This window comes from Cololabis saira, chromosome 6, assembly GCF_033807715.1.
Source record: "Cololabis saira isolate AMF1-May2022 chromosome 6, fColSai1.1, whole genome shotgun sequence".
Taxonomy (NCBI): domain Eukaryota; kingdom Metazoa; phylum Chordata; class Actinopteri; order Beloniformes; family Belonidae; genus Cololabis; species Cololabis saira.
Genome location: NC_084592.1, coordinates 35,565,393 through 35,580,880, shown reverse-complemented (window position 1 = coordinate 35,580,880; position 15,488 = coordinate 35,565,393). Strand labels below are relative to the sequence as shown.

Genomic DNA, 15,488 nt, shown 5'->3' with positions numbered 1-15,488 from the left:
CAGGATTCTTTTTGATTTGATTTGATTTGACATCTTTATTTACAATGGAAAATGTATAAATACATAGGCCACACCATCATCAAAAGGATAAAAACACAATAAAGCAGGAGCTTATTTCCATTGCGGTCCCTTAAGATATGTGTGTGCGTAAACAATGGTCTGCTGATTTCTAACTTTTAACGTTTGATTCCAGAGATTGAGGTCGTAGTTCAGAATTATCGGGAGGTTAAACGTGAGATTGATGTTTAGGGTTATGGATCTGGATTAGTGATGCACTGATTGTTCGGTAACCGAAATTGTTCGGCCGAAAATGGCAAAAAAAACACTTTCGGTGTTCGGTGGAATAAGTGGGGAAAAAAACCGAACAATTAATAACGGCGTTGTAAAATAAGGAAATAGACTGGCCGCTCCGTCCCGTAACGTTGCGCACTACATAAATCGTTGGCCAACCAAAAACTAACCCCATAAGAATTTTACCTAACATTCCCCAGGAGCTGGAACCAAAACAACATAATGTTGGGAAATTAAAAAATTTTCATTTTTTTATGTTCAATAAATATTTTCTACCTTGTAATTTTGTAACATATTTTTTTCTTTGAAAAGCATGCCTAAATCAAATGTATTTGATTTATGCAATGGTGAAAAAATTGGCAAAATAAATGAAAAACTGCTGAAGAACCACGTTCGGTTATTGTTCGGTATTCGGCCAAGTGTTTATTATTATTTTCGGTTTCGGTTTCGGCCACAAATTTTCATTTCGGTGCATCACTAATCTGGATTATTTCTCAGGATTCTGAGAAACGTTTATCACAAAAGTTGAAAGTTCTGACGTTTTCTTCCTCAAAGTTCTTGACAAAATCTCTATATTAATTTTGGAGACGTGAGTTTTCTTTGTGTCTGCTAAGGTTGAGAAACGTTGCAGACGTTCATCAGAGGATTCTTCAGAGTTTTCACTTGATTGATGTCAGAAGACATTTATTTTACATTGCTGGAGGAAAACCCGACATTTTCATTATGATTTGCCTTTAAACAAACATTAGTCTTTTAAATTTAAGTCAGAATCCTGAATTCTGATGAGAGAGAATTTTAAGGAAGTGAAATTCTAACTTTTAATTCCTGAAATGTAGCTTTTTTCCCCAGAATTGTAAGATCAGAGAATTCAGGATTTTTTTCTTCTTAATTTGGACATTTAGTTTAGTTTAGTTTATTGTTTTGCACAGTTTTAAAAAAAAATATACATGAAATATCAATGATAAACACTATAGGTGCAGGAAGAGGCAAAAAACCCAATGGGCTTATTTGAAGCCTCCACCGAAGATATTAAAATTTCATGTCAAGATTAACATACAAAAAACAGAAAGTAAAACTACACAAAAGTGATGGCAAACTAATAATGCAATATATAAATAATAAAGAATAAAGACAAAAAATAAGTGTGTGTGAGTGTGCATGGGAACGTTGTCTCAGAGACGACGTAGAGGGACGCTGGTCTTGGAGTCCTGGAACCGTCCACCAGGTCTCTAGATCCTTGTCGTCTGCAGGAATCCTCACTGAGGTTCTGTTCCACTTCTTGCTGCGTGAAACCAGAACCATATGATGGGTTCATCCTCATTGGATCCAGACCGGGTCTGTTCAGGAGACGTGAACCAACCGCGGGCCGACCCCAGGGTGACCCCTCCCTGCTAGGACAGCTCCAGATTGATGTTCCTGCCTCCTGTTTCATTGCTTCCTCTGAGCCCCCCACCAGGCGGGGGAGGGGCGGGAGGTCGGGGTGTATGTCGTCATCCTGCTCTGATGCTCTTTGTGTGAACCGGGAAGGTGAAAGGGCTGCTGGGAGACCAAGCACATCCTCTGTGTTTGGTAGAGATTCGGAGGTGGGGGGGGTGTTGACCAGAGGTGGGTAGAGTAGCCAAAAATTGTACTCAAGTAAAAGTACTGTTACTTCAGAATAATATGATTCAAGTAGAAGTAAAAAGTAGTCATCCAAATAATTACTTGAGTAAAAGTAAAAAAGTACTTAACTGTTGAGTAATGTCTGATTTATTTTTTTAACACAACCATTCAAACAGACAAAAGTACAAAATAATCATCTTCAGGCAAATTAAATCAATCAAATAATAAAATAAATTAAAATTAATAAAAAATAAAAAATAGCTTAAATTAAAATAATCTTAAAGTAAATTCAAGTACTTTAATAAATAATAAAATAAATAAAATAATAACAGAATAAATAAATAAATTAAGCACAAGTAGCACAAAATTTCAAGCCTTTGTACTTTTCTTTTTTAACCAGGCTCCGCAGGCAGAACTAGAACAGGCCCAGAATAATATGACTAATGAATAATATGACTCAAGTAATAATTACTTGAGTAAAAGTAAAAAAGGACTTGGTGAAAAAACTACTCAAGTACTGAGTAACTGTTGAGTAACGTCTGATTTATTTTTTTAACACAACCATTCAAACAGACAAAAGTACAAAATAATCATCTTCAGGCAAATTCAATCAATAAAATAATACAATTAATTAAAATTAATAAAAAATAGCTTAAATTAAAATAATCTTAAAGTAAATTCAAGTACTTTAATAAATAATAAAATAAATAAAATAATAACAGAATAAATAAATAAATTAAGCACAAGTAGCACAAAATTTCAAGCCTTTGCCTTTTCTTTTTTAACCAGGCAGAACTAGAACAAGCCCATGAACTCATATAAACTCTGTGTGTGTGTGTGTGTGTGTGTGTGTGTGTGTGTGTGTGTGTGTGTGTGTGTGTGTGTGTGTGTGTGTGTGTGTGTGTGTGTGTGTGTGTGTGTGTTTGAGTTTGTGTGACAAAACATGCAAAAACAAACATTTTTCCCAAAGAATCACTCAGTGATGTCATGAGATTGACGCGTATGCGGATAAAAGGGATAAAAGAAAAGTAACGAACTCAACGTAGCCTAATGTAGCGGAGTAAGAGTAACAGTTTCTTCTTCACAAATCTACTCAAGTAAAAGTAAAAAGTATAGTGATTCAAAACTACTCCTAAAAGTACAACATTTCCCAAAACGTACTCAAGTAAATGTAACAGAGTAAATGTAACTCGTTACTACCCAGCTCTGGTGTTGACCAGCGGAGAGAGGGGCTACACACCAACAAACCCGACCGGCCTCACAGCTGGGCCCTGAGGTGACCCGGTCTGAGGCCGATCATCCTGACACGTCATAAAACATCACCAAGGTCACCCACCCGCTCAGGAACATCAACAGATAACTTTTTTTAGGCAAAAATGGAAAAAATAATAATGTGGGCAACCCTAGTACCCCTCCATGCTTCCATAGGATTTAGGATAGGGTTGTCCCGAATCAGGATTTTTTACACTGCAAGAACTCAAAATCTTACCAGGAATATTTGTCTTATTTCTAGTTAAAATGTCTCATTTTTAGTCAAAAAATCTCATTACACTTAAAACAAGACTCATTACCAGAAAAATAACTTGTTATTTGACAATTTTCACCTGTTTCAAGTAAATTTTCACTTGAAATAAGTAGAAAAATCTGCCAGTGGGACAAGCAAAATAATCTTGTTCCACTGGCCGATTTTTCTACTTATTTTAAAGGAGCATGAGGCTCCTTTTAAGAAATGAGCTGATGTCTTTCCCCTTTGCTGTTGTTACCACACAGCTGATTATTGAAGGGGCAGTAAGGCGGTGGGTTGGAAGGTGAGCGCCGCTCCGTCTCCCTGGAGGTCGTGTTCTGCGGTCGGTGTTGGTAGCAGCAGATAATGGCGGCCCAGGAGGGACCGGGTCCTGCTAGAACCTTCGGAGCAGCTCGTTGCGGTCCAGGTGATGGATGGGGGCGGCGGCGGGTTCAGGAGGTGACCACTCAGCCCACGGCACGGTTGCCGAGGCGAGCGCGTGTACCTGACGGAGACGGATCACGGAGGAGCGAGACCAGCTGAGCAGGAAGTGTGGAGGGAGGGAGGCATGAGGGCGCCGTGGCAACCGGGCCTAAACACGGGTCCGAGCCCCCGACAGGAACCCGCAGATGCCGATGATCCGATAGACGACTTTATCAGGCGGAGAGCTGAACTAAAACATCATCTCACCTGCCGGGCTCTGCAGGCAGCATTCTGCAGAACAGTGAACAGGTTCTGGGTTTCCAGGATCTGTGGAGGTTTCACGGATCCCAGAATCCATCTGATGGATCAAACAGGGTTCTTCTCCTCCCAGAGTCCCTGAAGTGGACCTGCTCCTCTGGAATCTGAGCGGCCATGACGCAGTACCTACGGAGTCCTGTAGACCCTCGTCACGGCGCTGCCACCCCAACCCTGACCACCTCCCACTCTGGTCCTGGACTGGACCTTGATGGTTTTGGTCCTGGACTGAACTTTAATGCCTGGGATATACTTGCAGTTCAGACCACGTACGCTACGGCTGGGCGATATATCGAGATTTTAATATATATCGATATATTTTCAAACACGATATGGTACGAGACAATATCGTTTATATTGATTTAAAATTTTTTTTTTTTTTTTTTTTTTTTTTTTTTTACATTTTTTTTATGATTTTGATATAGCTTATTTTGTGACAAATTGACTTGAATGTTTTATTTGAGATTTGCACAAATGTTTTGTTATTTGCACAACTGTCAACCTCAGTGGAAAAGTCTGCCTGTTACTGTCTACATTGTATTAATTGCACAGTGTATTTTAATTTAATTGTTATGCAGGAAAGGGATATTTTTATTCTATATATGCAGGCAGTTTATTTTTATTTCATTTGTTTTATACATGTTGATATTGTGCAGACCTCTGTTAATAAAGGTACCTGTGTGACATTTGGCACGAGGCTTTGTATTAAAACTGACTGTTTTTTTAAGGGTTTGCCTCAGAAACAAATGAAGCTAACAGAGATGCTATGCTATAATGCTTTGGGGGAAACCCCAATTATGGCACAGAAAAAATATCGAGATATATATCGAGTATCGCCATTTAGCTAGAAAATATCGAGATATGACTTTTGGTCCATATCGCCCAGCCCTAACGTACGCGTACGTATCATGGCCGCCACGCGTATCCTGCGTTCATTTGACGCGTCGACGTGCACATTCTCAAAAAGACACTGAACGCGTACGTGACCTGCAGTTCTGGCTCTGGCCACGAGTGGTGCTGGTCCCGGTCTGATACCAGCTGGTCCCGGTCTGATACCAACTGGCCACAAGTGACGACGCGGAGGTCGCTGGCGCCGTTTCCTTTGCTGAGATCGCAACCAAAGCAATGTTATAATCTCCTCTTCATCCAATGGTGTCATGTAAACTTGTTTGTTGTTCTAATCTGCTTGTGCTACTACCGCTACTACTAAATATTTAAACCACTTTTCCAACTGTTGCTCTGCTTACTGCCCCCTATCGGTTACCGCCGGTACGACACGCTCTCCTCGCGTACTACACGAGCGACGTTGCAGTTGGTGGTGCACGAGAACGGACGCGAACGCAAGCACCGACAGCAAGTATATCCCAGCTTTAGCGGTTCTGGTCCTGGACTGAACCTATCCTGAAACCTGGCGGTTCTGGTCCTGGAACCGACCAGGCCGGACTGCAGTTCTTACAGATCTCTGCAGGTTTCTGAGTCAGAACTCAGAACAAGCCGTCGTCTGTGTGTGTCTTCAGCCACACGAGTCACCGCTGGCCCGGCGTTGTGTCGTTAGGACCGACGCCAACGTCTTCAGCTGGAATTTCCTGTCTGGGTTCAGTCCCCCCCCCCCCCCGGCTCCTCTCCCTAACAACACAACAAAGCCTTTTTTGCTGTGAAACCAGTCCCGGACTGGCCTCACGGACTATCGCCGAGGACTCCCTGGAGGACCAGAGTCCAGCAGAGTCCACTCCGGCGCTGAAACACCGCTTCATCTGGATCAGAATGAGCCGCTTGTTTTGCCTCCAAGCGCTCGGTTTCTAAGCTTGCCGTCGACCACCTGTCCTTGTGTCCCGGGACGAGGAGCATCTGGACCGCTTCCCAAAACGCTCCACCTGTAGCAAACCAGCGTCCTGGGTGCAGAGATAATCCCAGATCAAGCCTGCAGAGGTTTTATTTAACTAGCGTTCATTTAGAGTCGGAGGGAATAAAAGCAGCCGTGTGAACGAACCTCCGGATGAAACTGGTTTCTAACATTTTACCCACAAATGAAATGACTGCTCGTAGCCAGAGCTGCTAGCTTGGTCCGGCCAGAGCAGCTACCCGGAAAGGTCCAGAATGGAATCCTCTCCTCCAAGATGAAACTTCCAGACCTGGACTTGTCCAAACCTCCTTTCAGAAAACCTTGGGGTGACGTCCCGGAGGGTTTGTTCAGTTGTTTTACGCGGTCTCGGTCCAGAACAGTTCATGCAAGGGACCGGTAAAGTCACAGACGACAGAGCTGCCTCCGGTTACTGCTGTTGAAAATAGATCTATGAGCTGCTGAATCATGGAGGTACTTATGATTGCCCACGTGATCTTTCTTTGTTTGTTGTGGATACAGAAGTCTGTCCCCTGGTGGATACAGGAGTCTGTCCCGTGGTGGAAAAGTTGAAATTTTTAGAAAAAAGTTGAAATTTTGATGAAAAAAGTTGAAATTTTGAGAAAAAACTTGTAATTTTAAAAAAAAGTTGAAATTTTGATGAAAAATGTGAAATTTTGGAGAAAAAAAGTCGAGAAAAAAGTTGAAATGTTGAGAAAAAAGTTGAAATTTTGAGAAAAAGTTGAAATTTTGATGAAAAATGTGAAATTTTGGGAAAAAAGTCGAGAAAAAAGTTGAATTTTTTTGAAAAAAGTCCAGAAAAAAGTTGAAATTTTGATGAAAAATGTGAAATTTTGAGAAAAAAGTAGAGAAAAAAGTTGAAATTTTGAAAAAAAGTTGAAATTTTGATGAAAAATGTGAAATTTTGAGAAAAAAGTCGAGAAAAAAGTTGAAATTTTGAAAAAAAGTTGAAATTTTGATGAAAAATGTGAAATTTAGGGAAAAAAGTCCAGAAAAAAGTTGAAAATTTGAGAAAAAAGTCGAAATTTTGATGAAAAAAGTTGAAATTTTGAGAAAGGAGTTGATATTTTGAGAAAAAAGTTGAAATGTCGAAAAAACGCAAAAACGCACGCAAAAACGCACGCTTTTAAATAAATAGGCTTTTAAATAAATAATAAGAGATATTGGCTGGATGCCCTGCCTCACCAACACGGAAAGAGACACATCAGCAGAGAAGCTGGTGGAGCGACGTGAGGATCGCTTGAGTCACATTAAAAAAGAGTTAAGCTGCAGTAAAGTCTAAACCAACAGCACCGGGCCGGAGGCAGCGAGTCCCGGTGCTGTTTTCACAGTCAAAACCACACACATTCAGGACAATGAAGCTCATTTCAAACAGGAAGATGTTCCTGAAAACATTTAACAAAGATGACATGGATATTATAATGACTGTGTTTACTATGCGTTCAGAAACTGACTTTTATTTTCCCCGTCGATATAAAATCCATTTGGATCCAAATCCTTCTGGGTTAAGCAGAAATATTGTTCCATCTGATAATTATTTCCAGTTGCTTACACGTTGTGTTTGTGTTTTTCCCAGAGTATCGGTGAAACACTACCCTTTGTGCACAAATGTTTCACATTAAAAGCCCTCCATCGGCTAAATTGGTGTAATCAGCCGCTCTCCTGGCACGCTTAAATGTGAACCGACGACAGGCGGACGGACAGACGGAGGTTTGAGGCTGCTGGGTCGAAAAAACAACCAAAAACCTGGACGGACGAACTGGTTTCAAATGTTTACTGGATAAAAGTTGTGATTAAAATTTAGTTATTGTGGAGATGCGCGTGATTCTGGAGGACCAGAGGGGCGCACTTTGTGAGGGTACAAGATTTAGTTCTATGTTGGTCTGGAAGGTTTTAGGTTGGTCCAACAAGAGGACACCAGCTGGACGTCCTCTGGATCAAAAGCTGGATCCTCCACTAGAGCAACTTTAACTTCAGTTCAAAAGCGTAACCCCTCTCCATTGCTGAGTTCTCTCTTTTCTTCTTCTTCTTTTCACCTTCTGGATCAGACTGGCTAGCTGGATGTAGCTTCTTGGTTGGCAGAGATGGGTTGTTCCCTTAAACCAGGGATCAGCAACCCGCGGCTCTAGAGCTCCAGGAGCCACTAGGGCGGCTCTTTAGCGCCGCCCTAGTGGCTCCTGGAGCTTTTTCAAAAATGTTTGACCGTTTTTTCTTCTTTTTTTTCTCCTTTTTTCTCTTTTTTTCTTCCTTTTTCCTTTCTTTTTTTTCTTTTTTTTCTTTTTTTCTTCCTTTTTCCTTTCTTTTTTAATCTTGACATTTCGACTTTTTTCTCGAGATTGTACTTCAACATTAATCTGGACATTTCGACTTTTCTTTCGAAATTTTGACTATTTTCACGAAATTTTTAGCTTTTTCTCAAAATTTCGACTTTTTTCTCAACATTTTGACTTTTTTTACGAAATTTTGAGCTTTTTCTCAAAATTTCGACTTTTTTCTCGACATTTTGACTTTTTTCTCAAGATTGTACTTCAACATTAATCTTGACATTTTTACTTTTTTCTTGACATTTCAACTTTTTTCTCGAAGTGCATAATGAAAAAAAAAATCTTCCCCCAGTTCTAACTAATATAGAAACATGCAGCATGTTTTGCCTTCATTCTAAGGCTGGTACAAGACTCATTTTTTGCGGCTCCAGACATATTTGTTTTTTGTGTTTTTGGTCCAATGTGGCTCTTTCAACATTTTGGGTTGCCGACCCCTGCCTTAAACGAACCAGCGAGCTGGCGGGTGTAACGGGGTGGAGCGCGTGGAGGAATAGATGTGCAGGCAACCCAGATATTTGTTCATTGGAGCACCACGCTCATCTCATCATTGATCATCACAGATAAAACATGCAAAAGCAGGATGTGGCCACCTTAAACATGCGCTTCAGTCCACCTTAAACCAGGACAGTAATATCTGTGGTGATCAGCCGCTGCGATGAAAATCTGCAGCGTGATTCTAACGAGACGTCCCCTCCGGCCATCAGACCTTTTATGGCAGGAAATGGTGCATTTCTGCATTCCTTGTGTGAAACATAAAACATCCAGTCATGTAAAACCTGTCCTGGTCCTCCTGGAGGTCCTGCTGGATCCAGTCAGCTATTAATGGGAGAAACCACCGAAGAAGGTTTCAGTTACTGGAGTCGTACACGAACGTTAAAGTGCTGGAGTGCTGGTCCAGACTGGACGTGGGCGGGTTCTGACACTGAAACACTCGTCAAAGCCACATTTAGTTTTATCTTGGTTGGGAGGTCTTTGTGGATCCAAGTGGATCTGATCAACTTTAACATGGTGTCCAGGACCTGGAGCTGCAAAACACACCCAGACCATCTCCCCTCCTGCCGTGCTCAACAGGGTCCGAGGGGATTTCTCCTCTCAGGTCTCATCTGTCCGTAGGACGATGTTCCAGAATCAGAAGAACCTCATCCCCGCTGCTGAACACGGTGGTTAGTGCTGGGCGGTATACCGGTTCATACCGAATACCGGTGTTTATTGTTCTTATGATATGAATTTTTCATATACCGTAATACCGGTGAGTATGTACAGTAGCGCACACAACGTTGGGAACGCGGCGCGGCGGAACGTAGCGCCCCTGGACACTGTTTGTGAGGGGACTGTTTAGCGGTAGTGATGCACCGATTGTTCGGTAACCGGAATTGTTCGGCCGAAAATGGCAAAAAAACACTTTCAGTGTTCGGTGGAATAAGTGGGGAAAAAAACGTGTGATATTGTGATATAAGGAAATAGACTGGCCGCTCCCGTACCGGTTGCGCACCACAAACATAAATCGTTGGCCAACCAAAAAGTAACCACGTAAGAATTTTACCAACATTCACCAGGAGGTGGAACCAAAACAATATAATGCTGGGAAATTAAAAAATGTTCAGTTTTTTATGTTCAATAAATATTTTCTACCTTGTAATTTTGTAAAAGATTTTTCTCTTTGAAAAGCATGCCTAAATCAAATTTATTTGATTTATGCAATGGTGAAAAAATTGGCAAAATAAATGAAAAACTGTGAAGAACCATGTTCGGTATTGTTAAAATAGGCAATTCTAAGCCAATTTACTGCAGCAATTCCAAATCATTAGAAAATGTGGTTAACACCCAGTTGTGCATGAAAAAAAAAAATACCGTGATATACCGTGAAACAGACATAATTTTGAAAAATACCGTGATATAAATTTTTGGTCATACCGCCCAGCACTAACGGTGGTGGGGGGTGATGATTTGGGATGGATTTCAACGTTTGATGTAGTCAGGGAGGCCTGTCGACTCTTAGATGGAGCTCCAGCTCTTGTTTGGTTTGTTTCTCCAATATGTTCTCCTCTGCCAGCTCTAGTGTATTTCAGCCTTTCTCTCTTATGTCCATGCAGGTGTCCACCACCTCTTCCCTACGTTTCACACACCCATTCCAATCGACATGAGGCACCACGAGGGGCGGTACCATTATGAGCCACACCCACTCCACACCATGCACGGGTAGGTACCTACTGAACATAAAAGATTTATTGAGACAGTTGTTTTCCACCAACACTTTTCCTGAGTCTGGAACCAGAATCCATAACTGGATGGTATGTGAGAACCGGGGCTGAGGTCACTGAGGTAGTTCCGAAGTTCTGTGAAGGCAGGACTCCAGGGTTAGATGAAGTCCACCAAGAGTTCCTCCAGGCTCTGGATGTTGTGGGCTGTCTTGGGCCCCGTTTTCTAAAAACTGTTGTGTTTTCATGCGTTTTGGCCGTTCATTTACACGAAAATGAAGCTCAAAGTCACAAAAAACGATCAGTTCTGAAAACTCCGGCCAAAGTGGAGATTTGCAAAAACTCCGTCTTCACGTTTGCTTGTAAACGGAGAGAAACGGACATTTAGGCTTCAGAACGTCACATTATGCGACAGAAACGTCACCAGCGTCATGTGTGCGACCTGTGTTTACAATTTGTTTGGCCACCGTCAATATTTTCTTGTATTTTACCTTAAGTCACACTTAAAAGTAACTCCACTTCTCTGTCACTCCAAACGAAAGACTCTCGTTCATCTTGGAAGTAACTGGAAGTTACTCGTGTCATTTGTTGATGTTTTTTTCCAGGATTCTGATTGACTAGCATGACTTTATCTTCTCGTTACACTGCCCCCTGTAGGTTTGGCTGCTCATAGCACCTTAACAGCGTATTTATGCGGTTCGTGTAAATGATGGTATTTTTCAAAATGTAGAGGGGGAAATATCAGTTTTTGTAAATACCAGGCTATGTGTAAACGTGGCTTCGGTGGCAGAGTCTCTGGACCAGCAGCTAGAAGCATTCTCAGTTCTGGTCCTGGACCCGGGGGGGTGTTCTGTTCTGACGGTAGAGGCATCCTGGCAAGGTCTATGCAGGGGTGTTGGAGAAGTCAATAATCAAACCTCAGATTCAGGAGGAACAGTGCAGGTTATGCCCTGGTCCCCTGGACCACTGGACCTGCTCTGTTCCCTCTCGAGGATCCTGGAGGATCATCCCAGTTTACACAACCAGTTCCCATGTGTGGACTTGGGAGGGCATATGACCTTTCTCACAGGGTTTCTACTTCTGCTCCTGCAGATCCACATTAAGAGGAGCCAGTTAGCTAGCACAAGGCTGCATGGTAACCACATGCTAACCCTTACAAATGCTAACTTAGCCACATGCTAACTGTTACTACATGCTAACTCAGGGGTCTCCAACCCTGGTCCTGGAGAGCACCTATCCAGCATGTTTTAGATCTTTCCCTGCTTCAGCACACCATGATACAAGGAGCTGTGTCAGCAACAGAACTGTCCAGACCTTGATGACAAGTTAATGACGACCCTTGATTAGAATCAGGTGTGTTCATGCAGGGAGACACCTAAAACATGCTGGATAGGTGCTCTGCAGGAGCAGGGTTGGAGACCCCTGTGCTAACCATTCTCCACAGACGTTTACTTCTCCAATATAGCTTTAACTTTACCTGAACGCCTTATTTAAACATTCAAAGCACTAGCAGCTTGGGCTGTGTAACTTTAACCTGTAACGTAACTTAAAAACGCTAAAGCTCTATATTTAATGTAAGCTTTAGCACAGTAAAGCTCATGATGTGTCATATTTAGCATGCTAAAGCTAATGATATAACATTAGCACAATACAACTCACGATAAGATGTTAGCTTCAGCATGTTAGAGCTCATATTTGAGTCCGAAATGATCTTGACTCACCCCATCGTACCCCACATACCGTAGCAGCCATGTTATGCTGATCAAACGTCTAAAATGGTGGGAACTGTTTATCCCTCTTAAGGCTGAGTTATGGTTCTGCGTCACACCAACGCAGAGCACACGCCGCAGCCGTGACGCCGTGCTGAACCCTTCGGACTTCTCCGTCACTCCATTTGGTCGCGGTGCAGTACCCCCCGCGGCCACTAGTTAGCGATCTTTTTCTGAATGGTTTATCCGACTTTTTCCGGTCACAGTAAATCAAAGAAATAAGGACAACTATTGTGCAAAAAACAAAAACAAAAAAAATCACATATAAACGAAGAAAAAAGCCCTGGAAGTTCACTACTGATTCAAACCGGAAACCGGAAATGCTTCGCTTTCAAACGAACCAATCACAGCCCTCTCGGTCTGCGTGTGGTCGGCGTCTCCTCGACGCGTAGTTACAATTTTCAGGAGGTGCACGTCAGAGACGGCGCAGGTGACGGCGTGTCCTCTGCGTCGATCCAAACCACACGCCGTAGGCACGGCGCCATTTTGACGCAGAAGCATAACTCAGCCTTTAGTGAAAGTAGTGTAAAACCACAGTCTGTGAAAGTTCAGCTCAGAATTGTGACGTTTCCTGAGCTCTATAACCCTGCCACGTTTATGTGCAGCATCAGTTGTTTCTCTAAAAGCACAGCTGATGTCTTTCCCCCGTGGTGTTGTGTTAACGCTGAGCCCAGTAATCTGCAAAAATATCTGCGGGTAGTGTTTTTATGAAGTTTAATGTTTCTGCGTGATGAGGTTCTTCCTCCCCGGTCGCTTTGATGTGGGATGAGCTCGAGTCTGAGACTGGATCTGGTTTTCTGTCCTCCAGTCATCGTGGTGCCCCCCCCCCAGCGCTCTGCGGTATGCTCTTACTCAGGATTACTCATGTGCTCGACATGCTCTACCTTGTCCAAACCTTTTTTCTCACAGCAGTTTGAACAATGGAACAACAGAGGATGTAATCACACAGAGACGAGCGGTAATTACCTGCCCGTCAGGCCTCCGTTTCCTCTGCACTGCTGCCAGGACGGATCCGTGTCGCTGAGCGCTTGGCAGCCGTTATTGGACCAGAATTCACCTGTACTGGTCCGGTATGATGAGAGTGTCAGCTCCAGATCCAGAGGCAGGCAGGCCTCGGGACAAGTTACGTCTTTCTTCAAGTAACATCTTGTCAGGAACTGGGCGGACCGACGAGTGGCGGCGCTGCATTTGACTTTATGGTCTTCATACGCTCCTTTGGTGGTTGGAGTGATTTATTGCTGCTGGAGCCGAGTACGCCGAGAACCAAGGAACCGTTTAACTGCACTGCTGAGACTAGAAACAGGATTCGGCACAAGTTCGTCGTAAAATGACGCAGCCTTGTTAGTTATTTTACTGAAGCTCCACTCAGACATCTAAAACAGTTGGGAAATGGAAAATTCAAATTAAAAAGAAGATGTTGAGTATTTATGTCTGTTGACTTGTCTCTTAGCGACCTCAAGGATTTGTTTTTTGAAGTGAAAGTAAAAGAAGGTGCAGTTCCTCTAATGGCCACTTGGGTCTGACTGCATATCTCCTCTGGCTTCTAAAAATGTCTAACGTTTTACAAAACCACATGGTAATGCATACTTAGGGGTGGGGTATTTTGATTGGCAGTGTGAGTCTGTTTTCAAGTGACTAGCTGTCACTTAGCTACATAGCACATTTGAACTTGACTTCTGAGCTGGGAATGAAGAGTGTGTTTGCTGTTGACTGTCCTGAGGGACCACAGAGACCGGTTCTGGGTTGGTCTAAAAAAGGGTTTTGGTTGAAGCTTAGCAAAGCAGATGTCGCTTTGACAAAGTGACTATAGAGGGACATGTTGATGACATCACAAAGGGTTAGTGGGGTTCTTTTTATACAGTTAAGTTAGGGCTGGGCGATATGGACCAAAAGTCATATCTCGATATTTTCTAGCTAAATGACGATACTCGATATATATCTCGATATTTTTTCTGTGCCTTAATTGGGGTTTCCCCCAAAGCATAGCATCTCTGTTAGCTCTGTTAGCATCTCTGTTAGCTTCATTTTTTCTGAGGCAAACCCTTAAAAAAAACAGTCAGTTTTAATACAAAGCCTCGTGCCAAATGTCACACAGGTACCTTTATTAACAGAGGTCTGCACAATATCAAAATGTATAAAACAAATGAAATAAAAATAAACTGCCTGCATATATAGAATAAAAATGCTTCTTGAATAAAATAAAACAAATATCCCTTTCCTGCATAACAATTAAATTAAAATACACTGTGCAATTAATACAATGTAGACAGTAACAGGCAGACTTTTCCACTGAGGTTGACAGTTGTGCAAATAACAAAACATTTGTGCAAATCTCAAATAAAACATTCAAGTCAATTTGTCACAAAATAAGCTATATCAAAATCATTAAAAAAAAAATGTAAATTTTTTTTTTTTTTTTTTTTTTTAATCGATATAAACGATATTGTCTCGTACCATATCGTGTTTGAAAATATATCGATATATATTAAAATCTCGATATATCGCCCAGCCCTAAGTTAAGTAATGAATCTGGGCGAATTCATATTTTCTTCTCACTAAAATATAATTTGTTAAGGGACATCCACTTTTGCGTGTGTTCGCATGACAAATCAAAGATCAGAGGTCCACACACAGAGCCTTGTGGTACTCCTCAGTTACTACAATATCTTCAGCTGGCCTTTAAAAGCCCGCTTTCTTACTCGTCTCTTGTGGGAATCCCAGCGTGCAGCTGCCTTGGTAAGTTTAGATGGACCTGATCCAATAAAAAGGGAGCCGGGACCAGCGCCAGCTTACCCATGCCGTTCTGCTTTGAAGTGCTAATCTGAAGAGGCGGTACCAACCTCCACGTACTGAGCGAAGCGTGTTTTTGTATATGAAGCGTCTGTTTCTCCTCAACCCCCCCCGACACAGCCCAGACAGAGGGGTCTTTATGGTTGTTTGTTGGGGCAGAGTTGGTCTGATGGCAGAAAGTTGGCCTCCACACAATACCAGCAGCCTGCGGGCACTTACTGGAAACGAGGGCTGCAGCGAGGCCGGCTGGTTGAGGGTCGCCCAGACAGGGGGGCCAGGGATGAGGTAGGGGGGCATCTTAACCCTCCCCAGAACCTGGACCCACAGAAAGTAACTCCAACCTTGTCCAGACACTCTCCACTCTTCAGACTGAAAGGATTTGAAGTCCCTGTTTGTCTGTTGAGCAAATGA

The 15,488-nt window shown here is 42.4% G+C and overlaps 1 protein-coding gene across 1 annotated transcript in view; it reads left to right on the top strand.

Annotated features, from left to right (window-relative positions):
* The window catches only part of gli2a (GLI family zinc finger 2a), a 110,929-nt gene that overhangs the window by 33,724 nt on the left and 61,717 nt on the right, over positions 1 to 15,488 (top strand). Inside the window, exon 3 of the mRNA XM_061724071.1 lies at positions 10,414 to 10,519. Within this exon, the coding sequence (XP_061580055.1) occupies positions 10,414 to 10,519 (106 nt within the window). The remainder of the gene's footprint in view (positions 1 to 10,413; positions 10,520 to 15,488) is intronic.